At 39.0% G+C, this 17,918-nt stretch overlaps 1 protein-coding gene across 1 annotated transcript in view; it reads left to right on the plus strand.

Annotated features, from left to right (window-relative positions):
• The window catches only part of ADAM23 (ADAM metallopeptidase domain 23), a 161,658-nt gene that overhangs the window by 111,093 nt on the left and 32,647 nt on the right, over positions 1 to 17,918 (plus strand). Inside the window, exons 10-18 of the mRNA XM_036254350.1 lie at positions 2,418 to 2,489; positions 4,831 to 4,994; positions 5,997 to 6,081; positions 7,003 to 7,093; positions 9,397 to 9,445; positions 11,990 to 12,089; positions 14,085 to 14,156; positions 14,761 to 14,850; positions 16,006 to 16,086. Coding sequence (XP_036110243.1) covers positions 2,418 to 2,489; positions 4,831 to 4,994; positions 5,997 to 6,081; positions 7,003 to 7,093; positions 9,397 to 9,445; positions 11,990 to 12,089; positions 14,085 to 14,156; positions 14,761 to 14,850; positions 16,006 to 16,086 — 804 coding nt within the window. The remainder of the gene's footprint in view (positions 1 to 2,417; positions 2,490 to 4,830; positions 4,995 to 5,996; positions 6,082 to 7,002; positions 7,094 to 9,396; positions 9,446 to 11,989; positions 12,090 to 14,084; positions 14,157 to 14,760; positions 14,851 to 16,005; positions 16,087 to 17,918) is intronic.

The following is a 17,918-nucleotide window of genomic DNA, read 5'->3' on the forward strand; positions in this document are numbered from 1 at the left end:
TTTATCCCAGTTTGATAGACTCTAAAAATACCTTTTTAAAAAAAAACAACTTGCATGTCATTTTTTCTTGACCATTACACTATAAAAAGAGGCTTCCAAAAAGGACAAATTAATATTCAGGAGGAAAATAAATTTTATCTTAATATATGTGTAACACCACTGCATAGAGGAGGTGGCAGCTAGTATTTTTCCTTTCTTTTTATGATGTGTGCTTCCTAATGCCAAGAATTTTTAAGTGTATAATTCAGTGGTATTTAGCAACTTTATTATGTGGTGACCCATTACCTCCATTTAGTTCCAAAACATTTTCATCACCCCAAAGATGGGACTTTTGCTTTTACTTTAAAAGATAGGTGCCTATCTTAAAATGCTAAACTATTTATTAGCAACTTCTTTATGCTCAGTTTATAAAAAAACAAAGCCTGTTTAAATGTTCTCTGTGTCCTCACATGGTGGAAGGGACTAGGGATCTCCCTTGGAGCCTCTTTTATGGAAACACTAATTTTATTCTCGAGGGCTCCACCCTCCTAACCTAAGCACCTCCCAACGGTTCCACCTCCCAATACCATCATTTTGGGGGTTTGGATTTCAACATATGAATTTTGGGGTAGTTGCAAACATTCACACCATAACAATGTTATAAATATAAATAGTCATACATTAATCACATTGTATCACACTAATCACACAATACCAATACTGATGTTTTGAACATTAATTATGAACTGAGTAGTGTGCTCAGTATTCTAAAAAATAAATATCAAATATATAAGCATTAAGATATATATTCTTTGTTTAAAAACACAATAACAAAAAGGAGAAACATCTGTAACAAAAATTAATTAATAAAAAAAGACACAGAAAAAAACAACAACACAATAACATAGTAGAGAGAGAATGAAATGGGGAGAGTCTGATAAATTTATAGTGTGAAAGTGGAAAAGGAGAGAAAAAAAGAATATCATGCTTTTCTAGTACAGAAATATTTTTAATCTTATGAAAGATCCATTATTTTCATAGTTATAATTGAAGACACATTTTAGAAACTTATGGTGCAAAGCTGATTTGGTAGTTTGGGAATGTTTTTCTTTTTTCTTAGTAGAGTGTATGATCCCCCTGTGGTAAACTTTTTTTTTTCAAATGTCCCCTCAAAGACATGTTAAGCAAAGTCTTTGCTAAAACTGTCACCCTTCCAATGTTGCTTCACAATTAGTCTATCAATTTATTTTTACTTATTTTCTTAAATAATCACAAACTATCGGCGCATTTCACTTTTACTTTATGTCTTTTCTTTGTCCTAACATTGAGTAGTTAAAAGCAAAAGGCTTCATTTGGAGGAGGCATTCTTTGGAAAGAATATACTAGAATGTACAACAGAGCCATTCCATATCATGGACAGTATTTCAAGTGCTGCCTAAGAAATGTTCCTGATGTGTGAATGGCCTTGAGTTTAAAGTGGGAAAGGGGTTCGGTGGGACTACATTTCTTTGGTGTAAGCTCTTTGTAAGCTGGGAAGGCGGTTTGACTGAAAATGAATGGGTTGTATTTTTTTTTTTTTTTTGGTACGTGCCCCTAGCAGGAACGGAGCCCGGGACTCTTCGGTCCACAGGCCGACATTCCAAATGCTGAGCCAAACCGGCCAGGGCAAACGGGTTGCATTTCTTAGACATTAAGACTGAAATAACTGCCTTCTCAGGAGTAGAGCTTCTCGCACAGAATTCTATAGGCCCTCTTTGTTACCTGGGATATCCTGGGTGTTTTACATTGTCGGAGTTTTGCTGACTAACACACAAATAAAATAAGAACACCCCCACATCCAACATGCCACATGCTAAATTCTTATTTTTAATCTCCAATTTCTACTATTGCTATGAGATTTCTGTTTTTACAGAATTGTGAAATTTACCATGATATTATGAATTGGTTCTTTTTGTTCATTAGATTCCACATATGAGTGAAATCATATGGTACTAATCTCTCTCTGACTGGCTTATTTCACTTAGCATAATGCTCTCCAGGTCCATCCATGCTGTCGCAAATGGTAGTGACATATCTGTAGATAGAGAGCAAGGCCGATAGCTAATGGGGTGGGGGCTTGGGTGCTGGGGAGAGGGTAGAGGGCTTGAGAAAAACAGAAAATAAAAGAGAGAAAAACTCATGGACACAGACAACAGTGTGGTGATTGCTAGGGGTGAGGGATGGTGGGAGGTGGAGGCGGGTATAGGGGGCATAAATGGTGATGGAAGGAGACTTGACCTGGGATGGTAAACACACAATACAGTGTTCAGATGATGTGTTGTAGAATTGTGCACCTGAAACCTGTATAATTTTGTTAACCAGTGTCACCGCAATCAATTTAATAAAAAGGAAACGAATTATGGCTTGGCAGTGACTGGTATATCCTTCTTCCTCCCCAGTATAAGAAGTGCCGCTCGTCTCATGCACACACCAACAACTTTGCAAAGTCTGTGGTCAACCTTGTGGATTCTGTAAGTATCCCAGTTTTCTCGAACCTATTTTTCCAAGACAGAATGTTATATATCTCTATGTGCTTACTTGTTGCTTTAGTTCTTTCTCGAGCAGAAGTAATCATGCCACCCGTAAACGTATCCGGCTAAGGAATTATGGAGTGGTCTGTTTCACAAAGAGCAGTGTTACCAGAGTTTCAGGAGGCTGTCGAGTTATTCATGGAATTCCAAAAATGCATTAGAGTTGCTTCTAAGTGATGTCTGGACCTCATGGTCACCAGAGCCTAAAGAGGACAACGACACTGAAGAAAATTAGCTACCAAGAAGGGTGTAAATCAAACTCGACAAAGGAGACTTTGTTCATAATAATCAATTGAGTTTATTGGCTTAAATACATGGCAGAAGCACTAATAGATTGAGGTGAATTATATTTAAAATGTATAAGAAATACAAAAAAAAAAAAATGTTTTTTTAAAAGAACCTAAATTTATCTTCTTGCTGTTCCCCTTAGTGGAATGCTTCAGACTTCATTTCTAAGTGACAGAATTAAGTGTGTCCTGAAATAAAACAAATTTGAAACAGTAAAATTCATACCTCCTTGTGAAAAACTCTAACAAAAAATCTTTTATGTTGTTAATTTTTTCCTCTTCTTTGGTAAGTTACAAGGAATGATGGTTAAGATTTTCTTGCTTTTGCCCTGGCCAGTTTGGCTCAGTGGTTGGAGCGTCAGCCTGCGGTACAGAGAGACCCGGGTTCGGTTCCCGCTAAGGGCACGTACCTCGGTTGCAGTTTGTCCCCGGCCCTGGTTGGTCGTGCGGGTGGCAACCACTCGATGTGTCCCTTTCACGTCGATGTTTCTCTCTCTCTCTCTTCCTCTCTCTCCCTCCCACTCTATCTGAACAAAAATGGAAAAATGTCCTCGGGTGAGGATAAAAAAAAAAAAAAAAAAAAAGATTTTCTTGCTTTTTTCTGTTTTAGGTAGGAACTCCGTAGATGTGAATATTATTCATTGTGTTCCAATAAATTGTTCATTAGACTAGTCATAAATTAAATATAGCATACTGCTTTGTGTATTCCCATGTAAAGTGCTCTTTTGTTCAGTTAAATGTATTTTTATCTGATATTTATTGTACTCTCTTAACTAGGGAAAAAACCACTTTTGTATAAATTGTCAAATATTTAAATGATACTTATTTTCTCCAAAGACCTGACTTCTTTTCTGCCTTTAAACAATTCAAAAACTTCAATCGTATAAAGACTCATAATCTATAATGCCTGGTAGGCACAGCTGGATGGGCACAGAGCATTGTATGAAGCTAGGATCAAAATTCTGAAAGCCACTTTATGCCTGGATTCCTTCAATTTTATCTCTTGTCAGTCTTCTGAGAGGAAAATTATAAGTGAATATGGAAATGAGAATATTAAACACACCTTTTCCATACCAAAGCTGTTTACTTGGCAACATTCCTGTATTAGTTATTTCAGCATGATTGAACAGAGTCACGTCTTGCAAAGTGTAACTTTTATTTTGGATTACCATATAAGGTTCTGAAGCTGAGCAATTGATTTTTAAAAGACATTACATTTAACTTGCTCCTTGTAAAAGTCGTTTTTGCTTCAGGTTGATTTCTGTGTGCTCAGATTCCTTTTCTTTAGTGTGTTCAGAGCTGGAAAATAGGAAAAAATGACAACATTCATTGGAATTGCTTAATTTTGTGAATTATTTAGCTCTAAGGCCAAAGGTGGGGAAAGACACGATTTAAATCCTGTGAGTGGTGCCCCCCTGTGGTGAAGGTGAAATGGTGATACAAATCTGCTCTTCCCTCTTGGCCTCAGATCTGTGATTCTTTTCCAGTGTTGTTTTACTTTTCACATAACAAAGCTTCTGAGGGCAAGCCAGCCATGGTGTTGGTGCTTATCCAAGGGTTTAGTGATCTGTTCCAATCCAGCAGGAGTAACTGGTCATGCTGCACTCCCCAGAGCTGGTATATTTGGCTCCAGCCTGTTACCTCCTGTGAGGTTTGGGAGGATATCTCTTCTGAACCCTGTTTGAATTTTATATCCAGACTTTAGAATCTTGACATCCTTACTATCTGTCCTGAGGTGAGATGCATGGCCACTGATTTTGCTGATTTGAGATTGAAATGACCTTATAGGAGAGGCCGAATTGCGTGATTATTTGTTCTTTCTTTAATTTTGTTCTCGAGAAAGTAAGGAAATGAAGAGTCTCTCTGATGAGCTAACTGTGACCTCCTGTTCTCCTCTCATCTCCCCTCCTGTCTTTCCGCTGACTCTGCATCACTGATTGTGCATGTTTGACCCAGAGTTTTCCTCCTGCACCTGTCCTGTTGTGTACCCTCAGATTTACAAGGAGCAGCTCAATACCAGGGTTGTCCTGGTGGCGGTAGAGACCTGGACTGAGAAGGATCATATCGACATCACCACCAACCTTGTGCAGATGCTCCATGAATTCTCCAAATACCGGCAGCGTATCAAGCAGCATGCTGATGCCGTGCATCTCATCTCGTATGTGCCCATAGTCTTTGGTTTGACATTTCTCTTTATCCCTTTCCATTATGAGTTAAGTTATATATCAATATGTGGATTTTGAATAAGAGTGATGTTGACTCCTCTCTCCGTATAGAAGAAGCATGGAGGTAGGTTGTCTGGTGCTGGGAGGGTGGTTCCATAGTCGTTAGCTCTACCTTCGGAGCATATCCCTATGTTCAGACCTTCCATCCACAAGGTGAACTCGTGATTCACGATGGCTGCTGGTGTGCCAGCCTTCCTTATGGGGCACGGGAATGACCATCCTGGAGGACTGCAAGAGGGCATTTCTTCAGCTGAGTTAGCTCCTGTAAAGCAGATTTCCTGAAAGCTTGCACACGTCAACTTCACCAAGAAATCATTTGCTAACTCTTAACACATATGGCCACATTGAGCTGCAAAAAAGTCTAGGGAATACAGACTTTTCAGGTGAATTATTGAATAAAGGTGAACTTCTATTACTAAGGAAAAAGGGGTGTCATTTCCTTGTAAAGTAGGTGTTCCCCACCTAACAATGAAACTGTTTCAGACAGTTCTCTAAGGTTCTGTCCTGGAATCAAACCAATCAAAGTTGTCTTCCTCTCCTCTCACCTTTACTGTTTACTTTCTTTCCTTCCAGTTTTTAACCCACATTTTATAATAATCAGCAATATTTTATATAACTACTAGATATTCTCTATTAGAAGAAAGTCAAGAGTTGTGGTGTGTTCATGTCTGTGTCCTCAATTCCCGAGCCAGTACAGGATGTTTAGTAGGTGCTCAATTAATATTTGCTCAACTGAGATTATTATTATCACATAAATTTAAAGGTTTTTATGACAGCATAAATTTGAATGTCTTTAAAATGCAGTTTTGATTTTTTTTTTTTGAAGGAGGATGATTTTGAGGTATTCAGTGGAGGAGGGTGGAACAGACGTGGTTTGGGAGAGCTTATGTGATGGTCACCACACTGGTTTCCTAACACCGATTTCTTTCCATAAGGCGCGTGACATTCCACTATAAGAGAAGCAGTCTGAGTTACTTTGGAGGTGTCTGTTCTCGCACAAGAGGAGTTGGTGTGAATGAGGTAAATTTTGTCAATTTTCTTAAAGTAGAGCTTCACCTCTGCATCTGATCTCATCTCTTTTTCCCCTGTGGCCCAGTTTACATCCTTTCCCAGGCTTCTTTAGAACGATAATGACACCGAGAATGTAGTGAGTGGTTTATACTAGACATAGACCCAAAGTGGTCTTTGTTGTTAGCAAAGAGGTATTGTTTAATTTCATAATGATACTTTTCATATTTATCAGGCAAATACAAGACAGAGATACTTTTGGCCTCTATAGATGGGTTTTTACAAGCATATTAATCCTTCTCTTACAACTTTTTGGGAAGTTATAATGCTCTTTTGCCCATGTTAAGTTTAACTTATTAATATCAAAGAATTAGTGATTGTAGCTAATCAGTATCTTTGTTTTCTCCCTATGTAAATGTTTTATCTTAATGCCTTTTACCTACCTATCTGTAGAATTAATGAAACAATTATTTATTTAATCTTGGTATCTTCATTAATATAAAGAAAATTCTTGTAACAGTTGGCAACAGCACCCAAAAAGCCGAACCAACTGTCTCTAAGCCCTGATCAGTGCCAGAATGTACCAGGTTATCCTCACAGCCATCCCTAGTGGAGCCCTCTCAACATATGTGTAGGAAGTTGCATTTATTCTTGGTTTGATGAGAGCTGAGTTGGGGCACAGCCTTTCATGGCTTATACGTTACGATTCCACGTGAGAGCGTCAGGTTCTCAGAGACGCCCCGTGGTCACAGAGCTTTCTGCTTCTTGGGCCCAGTTGCAAGGAAGAAAGGATAACGGAGCACAGGCCGCTTTCGGCTGCTGGGAGGCTCTGCTTAGGGAACTGAGATGTTACACGGTGATGATCAAGAAATAATAACTAGCTTTGTGCACTCTCTCAAATGTTTCCCACACACTTTCAACTCTGAAAAACAGTATGGTCTTCCAATGGCAGTGGCACAAGTCTTATCGCAGAGCCTGGCTCAGAACCTCGGGATCCAGTGGGAGCCTTCTAGCAGAAAGCCAAGTACGTACACGTCTTCTTACTCACCATGTGCGTCCTGTCTGTGCAGTACATGTCCAGTCAACAAATGCGTATCTGCAACTCCCAAGTCATTGTAGTTTAATTGCAGTGTATCTTCTCCCCCTCAAAAAAATTATAAGTTGAGCAGTTTAAGGTAATTCTTAGTATGTTTGGGTTGTAGAAATGTCTTTTTTTTCAAAATCCCTAAAATCATACTCACTTTCTCAATGGGATCAGCTTTCTCATACCGTGGAATGTTGGGGTGGTGAGTACTCACCCTCTTGGTGAGTGTAGGTAACCACCTGAGTGTAGGTACAAGATGCCAGAGAGGTTCTTCCACAAGGTTATTAAGGGTACAGCTGGATCTGGAAATAGCTTAGATCTGGAGTCAGAAAGGAGCTCAAACTCAGCCCCTTACCCACCTCTAGTGAAACATCCACTGGCCCCGGCAGAGCCGATAGAGAAGACTCCAGACAGGCAGGCCCCGACCCGGGCCGTGTGCGCATGGGGTGGGTGGAAGAGGAGCGCACGCCAGGGGGCAGGCAGAGCCTGGAGGAGCACCCGCAAACCCACCCACCAGGAAAATGCAGCCAGTGACTGCGGGGTGTTACTGTTGTCATTCAGACGAGAGCCAGATGGAAAGGCAGGCCGGAGTTTCTAGTGGCAACGTGTCTAAGGCCCACAGCAGTTTTAGGGGTTCATGAAAATTTTTAACTTCTTTTAAAATCAGAATAAAATCCAACATGGATTATATTGCTCTTTATACCAATACAACAGTAACGTGTAATTTCAAATAAGTTTTTGTAGCGGAAGGCGGAAGTGCTCAGGGCTCACACGGTGCAAGCCTGTGGAAGGACAGGCCAAGGTGTCCACTCTTCACTATGAACGAAGTGGGAGTTTTCTTTCTCTGTGAACATATCGGACAGCAGGTGGAAATGTTCCCTCCCTCCAACCTCCCCAAAGATAAAAGGACAGAAATCTACCTTGCCATTATTTATATTTTTACTTTTTGATGACTGTCAAATAATTGTCATTAATGCATAGTAGTATGGAAACTTGAAAGAAAATATATATTCAGGGGCTCCTCAATTCTCTTTATGGGCAAAATAAATAATCACATTGTTGGTATAGTAAGTCTGGTGGCGTTTAGCAAATCTCCACAGACTTTCATTTATTAAAATCTCGCTTACAGTATTCGCTTTCCCAAGGAAACAAAGCACACATTAAAAAAGGTGGTTTTGATTTCATCAGCTGGTTTAGATGCCTTGAAGTCAGAAGGGAGTAGGACCAGGTTGACGAACTTGTGTGAAAACCCTGGAGCCAGGAAGAGGCCAGTGCTGGGCTTCGCTGAGATGTTACTGACTTGGATGATGGGTTAGGGTGAGAAATAGTGTTCATTACTGATGCCTGGCATCGTTCCTTCCTTCCTAAAATTCTTCATTCTTTTGTTTGTTTGTTTTAAATTAAATGTTCAGAACTAATAATTAGCTAAACAAACAATTCACAAAAGAATGAAGCCTTTCTTTAAAATTATCTTTATCTGTGATAGAAATGAGAATAGGACAAAATAAGCGAGAAGAAGAACAAACCATCACAATATCAGTATGTCATTCTTTGGTATCTATGTTAACGATTGTTAATTAATTTAAATACTTATTTACATGTCTATTTTAAATTGCTCTCTTTTACAACACCTTTTAGCATAGTGTTCTCCAAGTTTCTGGCTGATCCTTGCTTTGACTCTAGCAAACTGGGTTCTCTTCTCCCACTTCCAGAGTGCTCTGGGAGTAGGCCATCATGCGGACTCCTTGCCTCTGTGGGTAGAGCAGTACAGTTCACACGGGACACCCTCACCACCTCCTGTGAGCCCCAGAGCCACCCTGGCATCTAAGCAGAGAGACACGTCCCCATTTTAGAGGTGGTAGCACTGAGACCCAAGACATGCTAAGTCATTTCCCTAAAGGACTCTGCATCAAGGAGAACTTGGACTACAACTCAGGCTTTGTGATTTCTAGACCAGGGTGCTTCTCTATTAAACATTAGAACTAGGAACTTAATTGCATTCTCTGAGTTACAGTGATGAAGAGAGGCACAGTTGTGTTTCTTGCAGTTGTCTTAGGAAATGACCTGTACTTCTGGACAGAAGAAATAAATATTGATTTAAAGGAAGTCGATTTTGTTCTGTGAGACTTCACCTTCTTATGACATGGAATTAGTAACAAGAAATAGAGCTGTAATGCAAATTAAAGATGTGACTTTTGTTGTTTCTTGTTTCTTCTGTTTCTTGTATTGTTTCCTCGGACTAGAATGTGACTGCACAGAATCCTGGGGCGGCTGCATAATGGAAGAAACGGGGTAAGTTGTCATTACACAGGCGTTTGATAAATGTCTTTTGCTGCAAATGCTGCTTATAATTAGACACACAGTCTCTCGGGCACCGGTCTTTTAGGCTAAGCACTTAGTATAAATTCAATAATTAATTATCTGATATTTTTAAAATGAAAGGACTAATTTACTTTATATTTTAATTTTTTATTTAAAGTTGATGATAAGTGTAAGATATAGTAACTACTTCTATTTCTATTAACCCTTAATGATAGCACCGTATGAAATGCTGTTTAATAGAGGCATTAATTTTTTAGTACACTTAGAATAAAAGCTGATTGTCTACCTGAAGCAGTCAGTGAAAATCAATTTAGTCATCGATTTATATCTTAAGGAACTCACCAATAGACATGTTGCTGTAATAAAAATTGTACTATCCTGCTTATATAATCAATACATTTTTTTAATGAAGACAGATTTATTGTGTCTAAATTTGGTAGTCTACTGATAGACATTTGAACATTTCCTCACCCATATGCTCTTGCTCCAGAGCTGCCTTTGCTTCTGTGAACCAAGGCCTGGAAACACTGCCCGCTCTCCCAGGGACCCCTGTCCCATGGGAACCACTGCTCAAGGCCCCTAAGCTAGAACCTTCTCCTTGGAGATGGGAGAGGTTCCTCACGCTGTGGGCCTCTCCTACTTCCTTTGGCCGGGCCAGACATCTGCTTGACACATTGACCATTTCTGGTGCTACCCCCATTCCTAGGAGCCCCGGTTGCCAGAAACCTGACCTGCTTGTACAGAGTCCCTTCTTTATTCTTTTACCGGGAGCCCAGCTCATGGGAAAACAGGAGTGTGAGCATGAGTAGTAGAGAGAGCCAGCCCTTCTGCCTGCTAGTGTAGAACACGAAACTGTAGGCTTCGTGGTCCCCTTGCTGCTGTACCATAGTTTAGTAGCAGTATGGCTGGGGTAGACTTTTTGGAGGACTGCTATAGGAAGGTAACACTATTTTTAATATTGGTTCCATAGGGAGGTATCTTCTAAACTCCCAATTTTTAAACGAATTTCTCTTTTTATTAAGTGTATTGGGGTGGCATTGGTTCATCAGATTATATAAGTTTCAAGTGTAAATTTTTATGATACATGATCTTCACATTGCATTGTGTACCCACCACCCAAAGTCAAATCATATTTCGTCACCATATATGTGACCTTTTTTAGATGAATTTTTGGACTGATTACATATAGGATATGATAAAACTATTTAAAGTTAATATGTATTTTCTCAAGTATACATTTCTGCATAGTTCTTGTACGAGATCACTGTCAACGATGGCAGATTTCACCTTCTTCCACACACTGCCCTCTACATCAGGGCACATAAACTATTGGATCACATCCTAGCATAAGTGGCCTTTCAAATCTCAAATCAAGTACTGTTACAAATATGCTCAAGGAATTCATGTGTATGATTTAGTGTAACCTTGACTATGTGTGTAACATTCCCCTATGTACAGACTGACATAGAGATAGTAATTTGATTAATGAAGTCATAGAGAAGTTCATGTTATAGTCCTCCTAAATCATGAATTTCACCAATAATAATATTTGTGATTGAGAATAATGAGCTATTATTTATGGGAGCTTATCCTAATTCTGTTTATGATACATGATTGTGTGTACATACACTATATATATCTATCTATCTATCTATCTATCTATCTATCTATAGATAGATATAGATATAGATATAGATATAGATATAGATATAGATATAGATATAGATATAGATATATATCTCGTCTAACATCTTTTTAGGGCTTCTTTGTTCACCCAAATTGTGCTGCTGAAGCTTGCATTATATGATCTTTAATGAATTGACCCTTACAACTCTTTCCTCAAAATAAAATCTAGTGGGTTCCTGAGCTTTTTTAATCCAAGACAGAGGCAAAAAAAAAAAAGTGGCCCTGGCCAGTTTGGCTCAGCGGTTAGAGCGTTGGCCTGCGGTCTGGAGAGACCCGGGTTCGGTTCCCACTAAGGGCACGTACCTCGGTTGCAGTTTGTCCCCGGCCCTGATTGGGTTGTGCAGGTGGCAACCACTCGATGTGTCTCTTTTACGTCGATGTTTCTCTCTCTCTCTCTCCCTCCCACTCTATCTGAACAAAATATCGAAAAATGTCCTCGGGTGAGGATAAAAAAAAGAAAAAAAAAGTGCTTGCCTTTACTGAGACAGAGCAAATAAAAATGACCACATTTTAAAATACAGACCGAACAAAGAAGTTTTGTGATGAGCTTTTCCAAACCTCTTTCAAGCCCATGCACAAAAGAGCTCGAATGCTGAGGAGGTTGGAACCTACCCCCAAATCTGTGATTTCCCTTGAACTTCTATTTTATAAACTCTATCACACGTACTTACCAACTTGAACATCAGTACTTTGTCAGAATTTGTGTAGAGTCATCTGAGTCCAGAGTGAACATTTTGTTCTAATTCCAGGGTTTTAAAAACATTTCTTTGCTGATGACTGCTTTAGGGAAGTTATTTACATACTGTAAATGATTCTTTATTTCCTCAGGGTATCCCATTCCCGAAAGTTCTCAAAGTGCAGCATTTTGGAATATAGAGACTTTTTACAGAGAGGGGGTGGAGCCTGTCTTTTCAACAGGCCAACAAAGGTTAGTAACTCAGAAGGTGTAATTATCTCTCTCTTTCTTTTATTTTTTACAGAGGATCAGTGCCAGGGATCAGGTGCTTGTTTGTAAAGCATGTTCGTTGTCAATCAGTTTAATATTTAGTAACCAAAGGTTTTATCATGTTGAAGACTGAGACCTGTTTAAATGAATGATAAAACTATAGTTTTACTGTTCTGAATCTCTGTTTTTTTTAGTAGCTACACTCCTTCCGAGCCCTCCCCCTCAAAAGAACAAACAGTCTTTTAATTAAAATATCTTTGAAATTTTTATGTTAGGAATTTCACCTTGCTGCTAGGAAATAGTGGGTCAGATTAAGATATATTACTTTAACCTATTTCTCTGACAAAAATTCCATTTGCCCTTAACGTTCTCTCTAGGGATATAACTAATGTCTTAGCTCCCCCGCCCCCCCCCCCCCAATTTTACCTGCCTTGCAGCTCGCCAACTAATTATAAGCATCACACATGAGGAAACAACACGGAGTAGTTGGGAAAGGTTAAGATTTCGAGTGCATGTATAAGGATCCATCATTAAGATTTCTGACATTGCTTGTGTGTGGAAAGAAAATGATTCCAGTAATTGGAAACTAAATGAAATAACTATATACCTTTAATTTTAAAAGTTAGTAAATATGAATTTGTTTTTCTTTAAAACCATATTAGAATGGTTTTGAAAAAGCCCCTTGGATTCCAGTGACAGAGTTTATATGTATGTAACAAAGAACTGACTTTTTCAGTGTTTGCAGTTAATGCGTGTATGTTTGCATGTCCTGTGTGTTTTTACATTACCTGTGTGCATCTTTTCTGGGCGGTGGGAACCTCCCCAACTGCCAGGTGTTCCATGTGGTTTGCCATAGTGGCTTGCCCCAAGAGGAGCGTCCTAAGAGTGAAGGCTAGCAGTTGGTTACATGTTCCGGTCTGCCCTTCCCTTTTCCATTTTCTGCTGCCTGCTGATGAAAATACCGCAGACATTAGATCTGTTGATCTCATTCATTGGGCTTTCCCACTGGGGAGTCCCACCCAAGTATCCTGGACACCTCCCTTGCTTCCTACAATATTTCTCCTTCCTGGAAGTGGAAGGAGAATGAACTCCTCTCAGTGGACTCAGTGGAAGCCACCCCCTTCCTTGGGTGTTTGGTGTTAGTGGGAAAGGAGCCTCTTTCTCCATCTTCTACTCATGGCTCTGAGATTTAGGTGGGGATGTGCTGTTGCAACCTTCGCTCCGGTGGACATGCGCAGAGAAATCGTGCTCCAAATTAAGGGAAGTAAGGAATGGTTCTCATAAACAGTCAACCGCCTCCACGATTGGTTGCAATCGAGTTTATCTGGCAAGCAAGGTCATAGCACCAGAGCATGGGTTATTCTAGACATTTGACTCTTCCATTGCTCCAGGAGTGACAGATTTCTACACAGCCATGTGTATGTCTGCACATGGACTTAATATGCTTCAGGCATATTATGGATTGATTTTCAAGGAGAATGATGGGTGTGGATTTCCAGCCACCTTTTCTTCCTAAGCTTATTTACTTGATTGTGTATATTCTATTTGGCTGTGAATGAAGCATTTGTATCCTTTTGACAATTTTGACTCTTCTCAGCTGCCTTGAGGTAAGTCAGCAAATTAGATACATGAGTATTATTAGCAATGCACCTTAGCTCCATTAGCAAATATGAGAAGTGGTCTATTCTTCTTGACAGCTTATCTCCATGAAAAGTACCTCTAATGGTGGAGGTCACCTCTGGAGCCCACCAGCAGAGAATCCTCCAAGAGATATTCCCCCATTTAAATATGGCTCTTAGAAGTGTTACTAAGAAGTGAACAGTGTTTCCCACACAGACGTCATTTATAAGATGCTACTACATAGATCACAGAAGAATATCACGTGATGGCTGATTGAAGGGCCATATGTGTGGCCTGACGGATGTGCTGATTTTCTGTGATAAAATGTTTCTCCTTTCTCTCCCTAATTTCTTTCAGCTTTTTGAACCCACAGAATGTGGAAATGGATATGTTGAAGCTGGGGAGGAATGTGACTGTGGTTTTCATGTGGTAGGTGTAAGAGCTCTCTTCTACCTCCAGCTCAGCTCCTGCCCAGAGCAAACACGAGCAGCATTAGCGAGAAGACTGCGCCATCACTCACTGTGGTCTCTGCCTTTCTTTCTGTCTTGCTCCTCAGTGCTTCATCCCAGCTCAGATGCGTCAGATTAATCATGTCATTATGGCCCTGTCTGAAAAAAACTAATGGATCCTTCCAATCAAATTCCCCACCTCTTAAAAATTCATAGCTCACATTTATCTTAGACAAGTTTTACCAAATCATGAAACATTCTTTCTGTGTTGTGTACTATTTTTGTTTTTATAAAACAAGATTGAGCATTATGAATGTAATAGAGCTAACCAAGGGAGGGATGTCTGCTAAGAAATAAGCTGACTTTTTGGTAGAGAAGACATTTCATAGAAGATTATGCTTTGTTGAGAAATATGGCAGAAAGGAATCTATCCTTGTTTAAGTGGTTAATTCTTTCCTAAAGTATTTGCTTAGTATTGTATAAATCTCCTTATTTGTATTATGTGTAGGTCACTTGTAGAGAGAATGTTGAATGAGCAGCAGGGTAAGCTTCCTCACTTACTCATGTGAAATGTTTTTTTCTAGGAGTGCTATGGATTGTGCTGTAAGAAATGCTCTCTCTCCAATGGGGCCCACTGCAGTGACGGGCCCTGCTGTAACAACACCTCATGTCTGGTGAGTTTCCTGACAGTTTCATCTTTCTTTTCATTGACATATTAGTCAGATATCTCAATGTATACACTGAGCATCTGTATAGCTTGCCACAAATTTGTTTGTTGATAGAGTGCATGGCAATTTTGTAAAATCAATAAATCTACCCAAATTCTGTGGGTCACAACATTTACCTTTACTTTGATTCACTATCAGCCATCCTATCTTCCAAAGCCTTCTTAAAAAATGTACTTACATTCCTTCTAAAATAAACATTGAGAGTTGCCCTATTAACGCAGATGAAAATCTATTTAAATGATTGACTAGAAGAGGGACAATTCCTGTGGTCTTTTAGTTTAGACCCTGAGCATAAAAGCTAGTGCTCATATTTTTACGTTTGGCTTTTTAATTCCTCTATAAAGGCAAAAAAGCTAGATAAGGAAGTAATATATGAATGTATGTTTAATGTGTGTAGATACATAGTTGATTCCATCTATAGAGACCAGTTAATTTTTGCAAAGTCATTTTTTAAATTTTCCTTTCTCTAGTATTCCTTTTACTTATAGAGTTACACAATTTGATTATTTTGTTCAGTATTAATGGGTATCATACATTCTAGTATTGTAGAAGATTCCAGCTTAGTTTATATTTATCTTATGTCCTCTACTAGATTGTAAATTGCTTGAATGTAATGGGCTCTTCATCTTTGATTTATCCCTTCTCACAAGCAAAATGCCTTGTAGGCATTCATTAGTGTTACCAAAGGGAACTATTAAAATTTGATTATAATATCCAAGTTTATAAGTTAATTAGTGAACATTGGGTGAGTACATAAATCTTCAGAGAAATTTTATGTTTATATTTTGGTGTTTTGTTGCTCTTTTGTCTTAAGCCACACCAGTGTTTCTTTACATAATTGCCATTACATTGTCTTTTAAAATAATTCTCTGAGACAGTGGGTTTTGAAATTTGAACACTGATTGCCTTGGTTAATGATTCATATTTACTACAAAAAATGGTAACTGGGCCTTGCCTTTGTTCTTCAACTATTTTGCTAATTCATATAAAGAGTTAGGTGATAGCTATGAGAGAGTATTGGAATGATTGCTGAATATCAGAATGCTAACTCTTAGTAATATTAATTGATACTGTTTCCTAACATTGAATTTTGATTTGCAGTTTCAGCCAAGAGGATATGAATGTCGGGATGCTGTGAATGGGTGTGATATTACCGAATATTGTACTGGGGACTCTGGCCAGGTATGACAAACGGAGTTTTAGATAATACATTTTACTTGTAAATGCACATTTTAAAGCTTTTCATTTGGATTACATGTCTGAATATACTTTTGCCCCTTGGTTTTTGTTTTGTTTTGCTTGTTTTATAGTAATTTCTAGTTCTGCAACCTGCCTTTAAGAACATTTATTGTGATTTTTGGACCTAGATCTCTTTTTCTTCCAATTTTTCTTGTCTTAATTAGTTCTCTTTTTATGGTTTTTACCCAACTATTTGATTTGTCTCTCCTGGTCCCCACATCTAAAACACTAACTTAATATTAACATACTATTTTCAAACATTTTTAAGCCACAAGGCCCTTTTTTAAAACAAAGTTTGGGTGCAAGCCCAGCATAGAGAGCAGGAAGCAGGTAGCACTGCTCTGGCTGCAGTGGGGTTGGGAGCAGCAGAGGTCCTGCTCTCAGCTCTGTGGCCGTCCCCCACGCACACAGCCCTGGCATCATGGCCCTGTGCTTTGACACCATCTTCCTCACATTAAAATTGTTATAACAATATAATTAACATCAACTTCTAACATTGCTTTGTTATATAATTTTCATGGTTTTAAAATTTGTCATTTAAAGTCTTTACTTGTCATGCATATGAACATTTCTTGAGTACCTATTGTATGTCAAGCACTGCTGTAAATGTTCCGATGTGGTAGGGATCATGATGGACAAACCCTTGCTCTTCTGGTACTTACATTCTGCTGGGTGGAGAGAGGCAAATGAATGAACAAGAATGTCAGATGGTGATTAGAGCTAAGCGTAAAATAAGGTGATGTGAAAATATGATGGAGAGAGAGCTCTTTGTAGGTGAGGTGATTAGGTATATTTTCTTGGAGGAATTGGCATTTAGGTAGAAACATAGATAAGGAGCTTGGCAGAAAACAGCAAGTACTGGATCTTGGTTTCTTCAAGAAATGGAATAAAAGCAAGGATAGCTATAGACTAGTGGGAACAATTCAGAGAGGAAGTCAGGAATCAGGACAGGTAGGAGTTTAGTAAGAATTTTGGATTTCATTCTATCTTCATATTTATTCTGACTTACGTAAAAAGCATTTTCCCATAACATTGCACATTTATTACATAAATATTCTTTTTACAATTGCATGAGTCTGTCATGTGTGTTAGTTGACTTCTGTATCTAGTGGTGGACATGTAGATTGTTGGCAACTTTTTATTATTATAATTAATATAGCAGTGAACACCTTCATGCATTTTTTTAAAGTTTTTTAAAAAATTTTTTCTTTATTGATTTTAAAGAGAAAGGAAGGGAGAGGGAGAGAGAGATAGAAACATCGATAAGAGGGAACATCAGTTTGCCTCCTCCTGCATGTCCCCTGCTGGGGATTAGGCCCACAACCTGGGCATGTGCCCTGACTGGGAATCGAACCCACAACCTCTTGGTGCATGGGTCGACGCTCAACCGTTGAGCTACACCAGCTGGGCTAAAGTTTTTTCAACTTTACCCATGGATATGTTTATTGATTTTAGAGAGAGGAAGGGAGAGAGAAACATCAATGTGAGAGAGAAACATTAATTGGTTGCCTCTCATACATGTCCTAGCCAGAGATCAAACCTGCAACCTAGGTATGTGCTCTGACTGGGAATTGAACTTGCAACTTTTTGGTGTACACGCCGATGCTCCAATCAACTGAGCTACCTGGCCAGGGCTCCTTTATGCATTTTAAAGCGTGTTTCTTATTTAGGGCTAGCTAATTAGGATAAGTTCCCGGGAGTGGAGTTACCTATTACCAAGTTTTGTGGTTTTCAATGGGCTACCAATAAATATAGTACAGATGAAAGCCAGAAAA

Source organism: Molossus molossus, unplaced genomic scaffold (assembly GCF_014108415.1).
Source record: "Molossus molossus isolate mMolMol1 unplaced genomic scaffold, mMolMol1.p scaffold_m16_p_11, whole genome shotgun sequence".
In the NCBI taxonomy this organism is placed as follows: domain Eukaryota; kingdom Metazoa; phylum Chordata; class Mammalia; order Chiroptera; family Molossidae; genus Molossus; species Molossus molossus.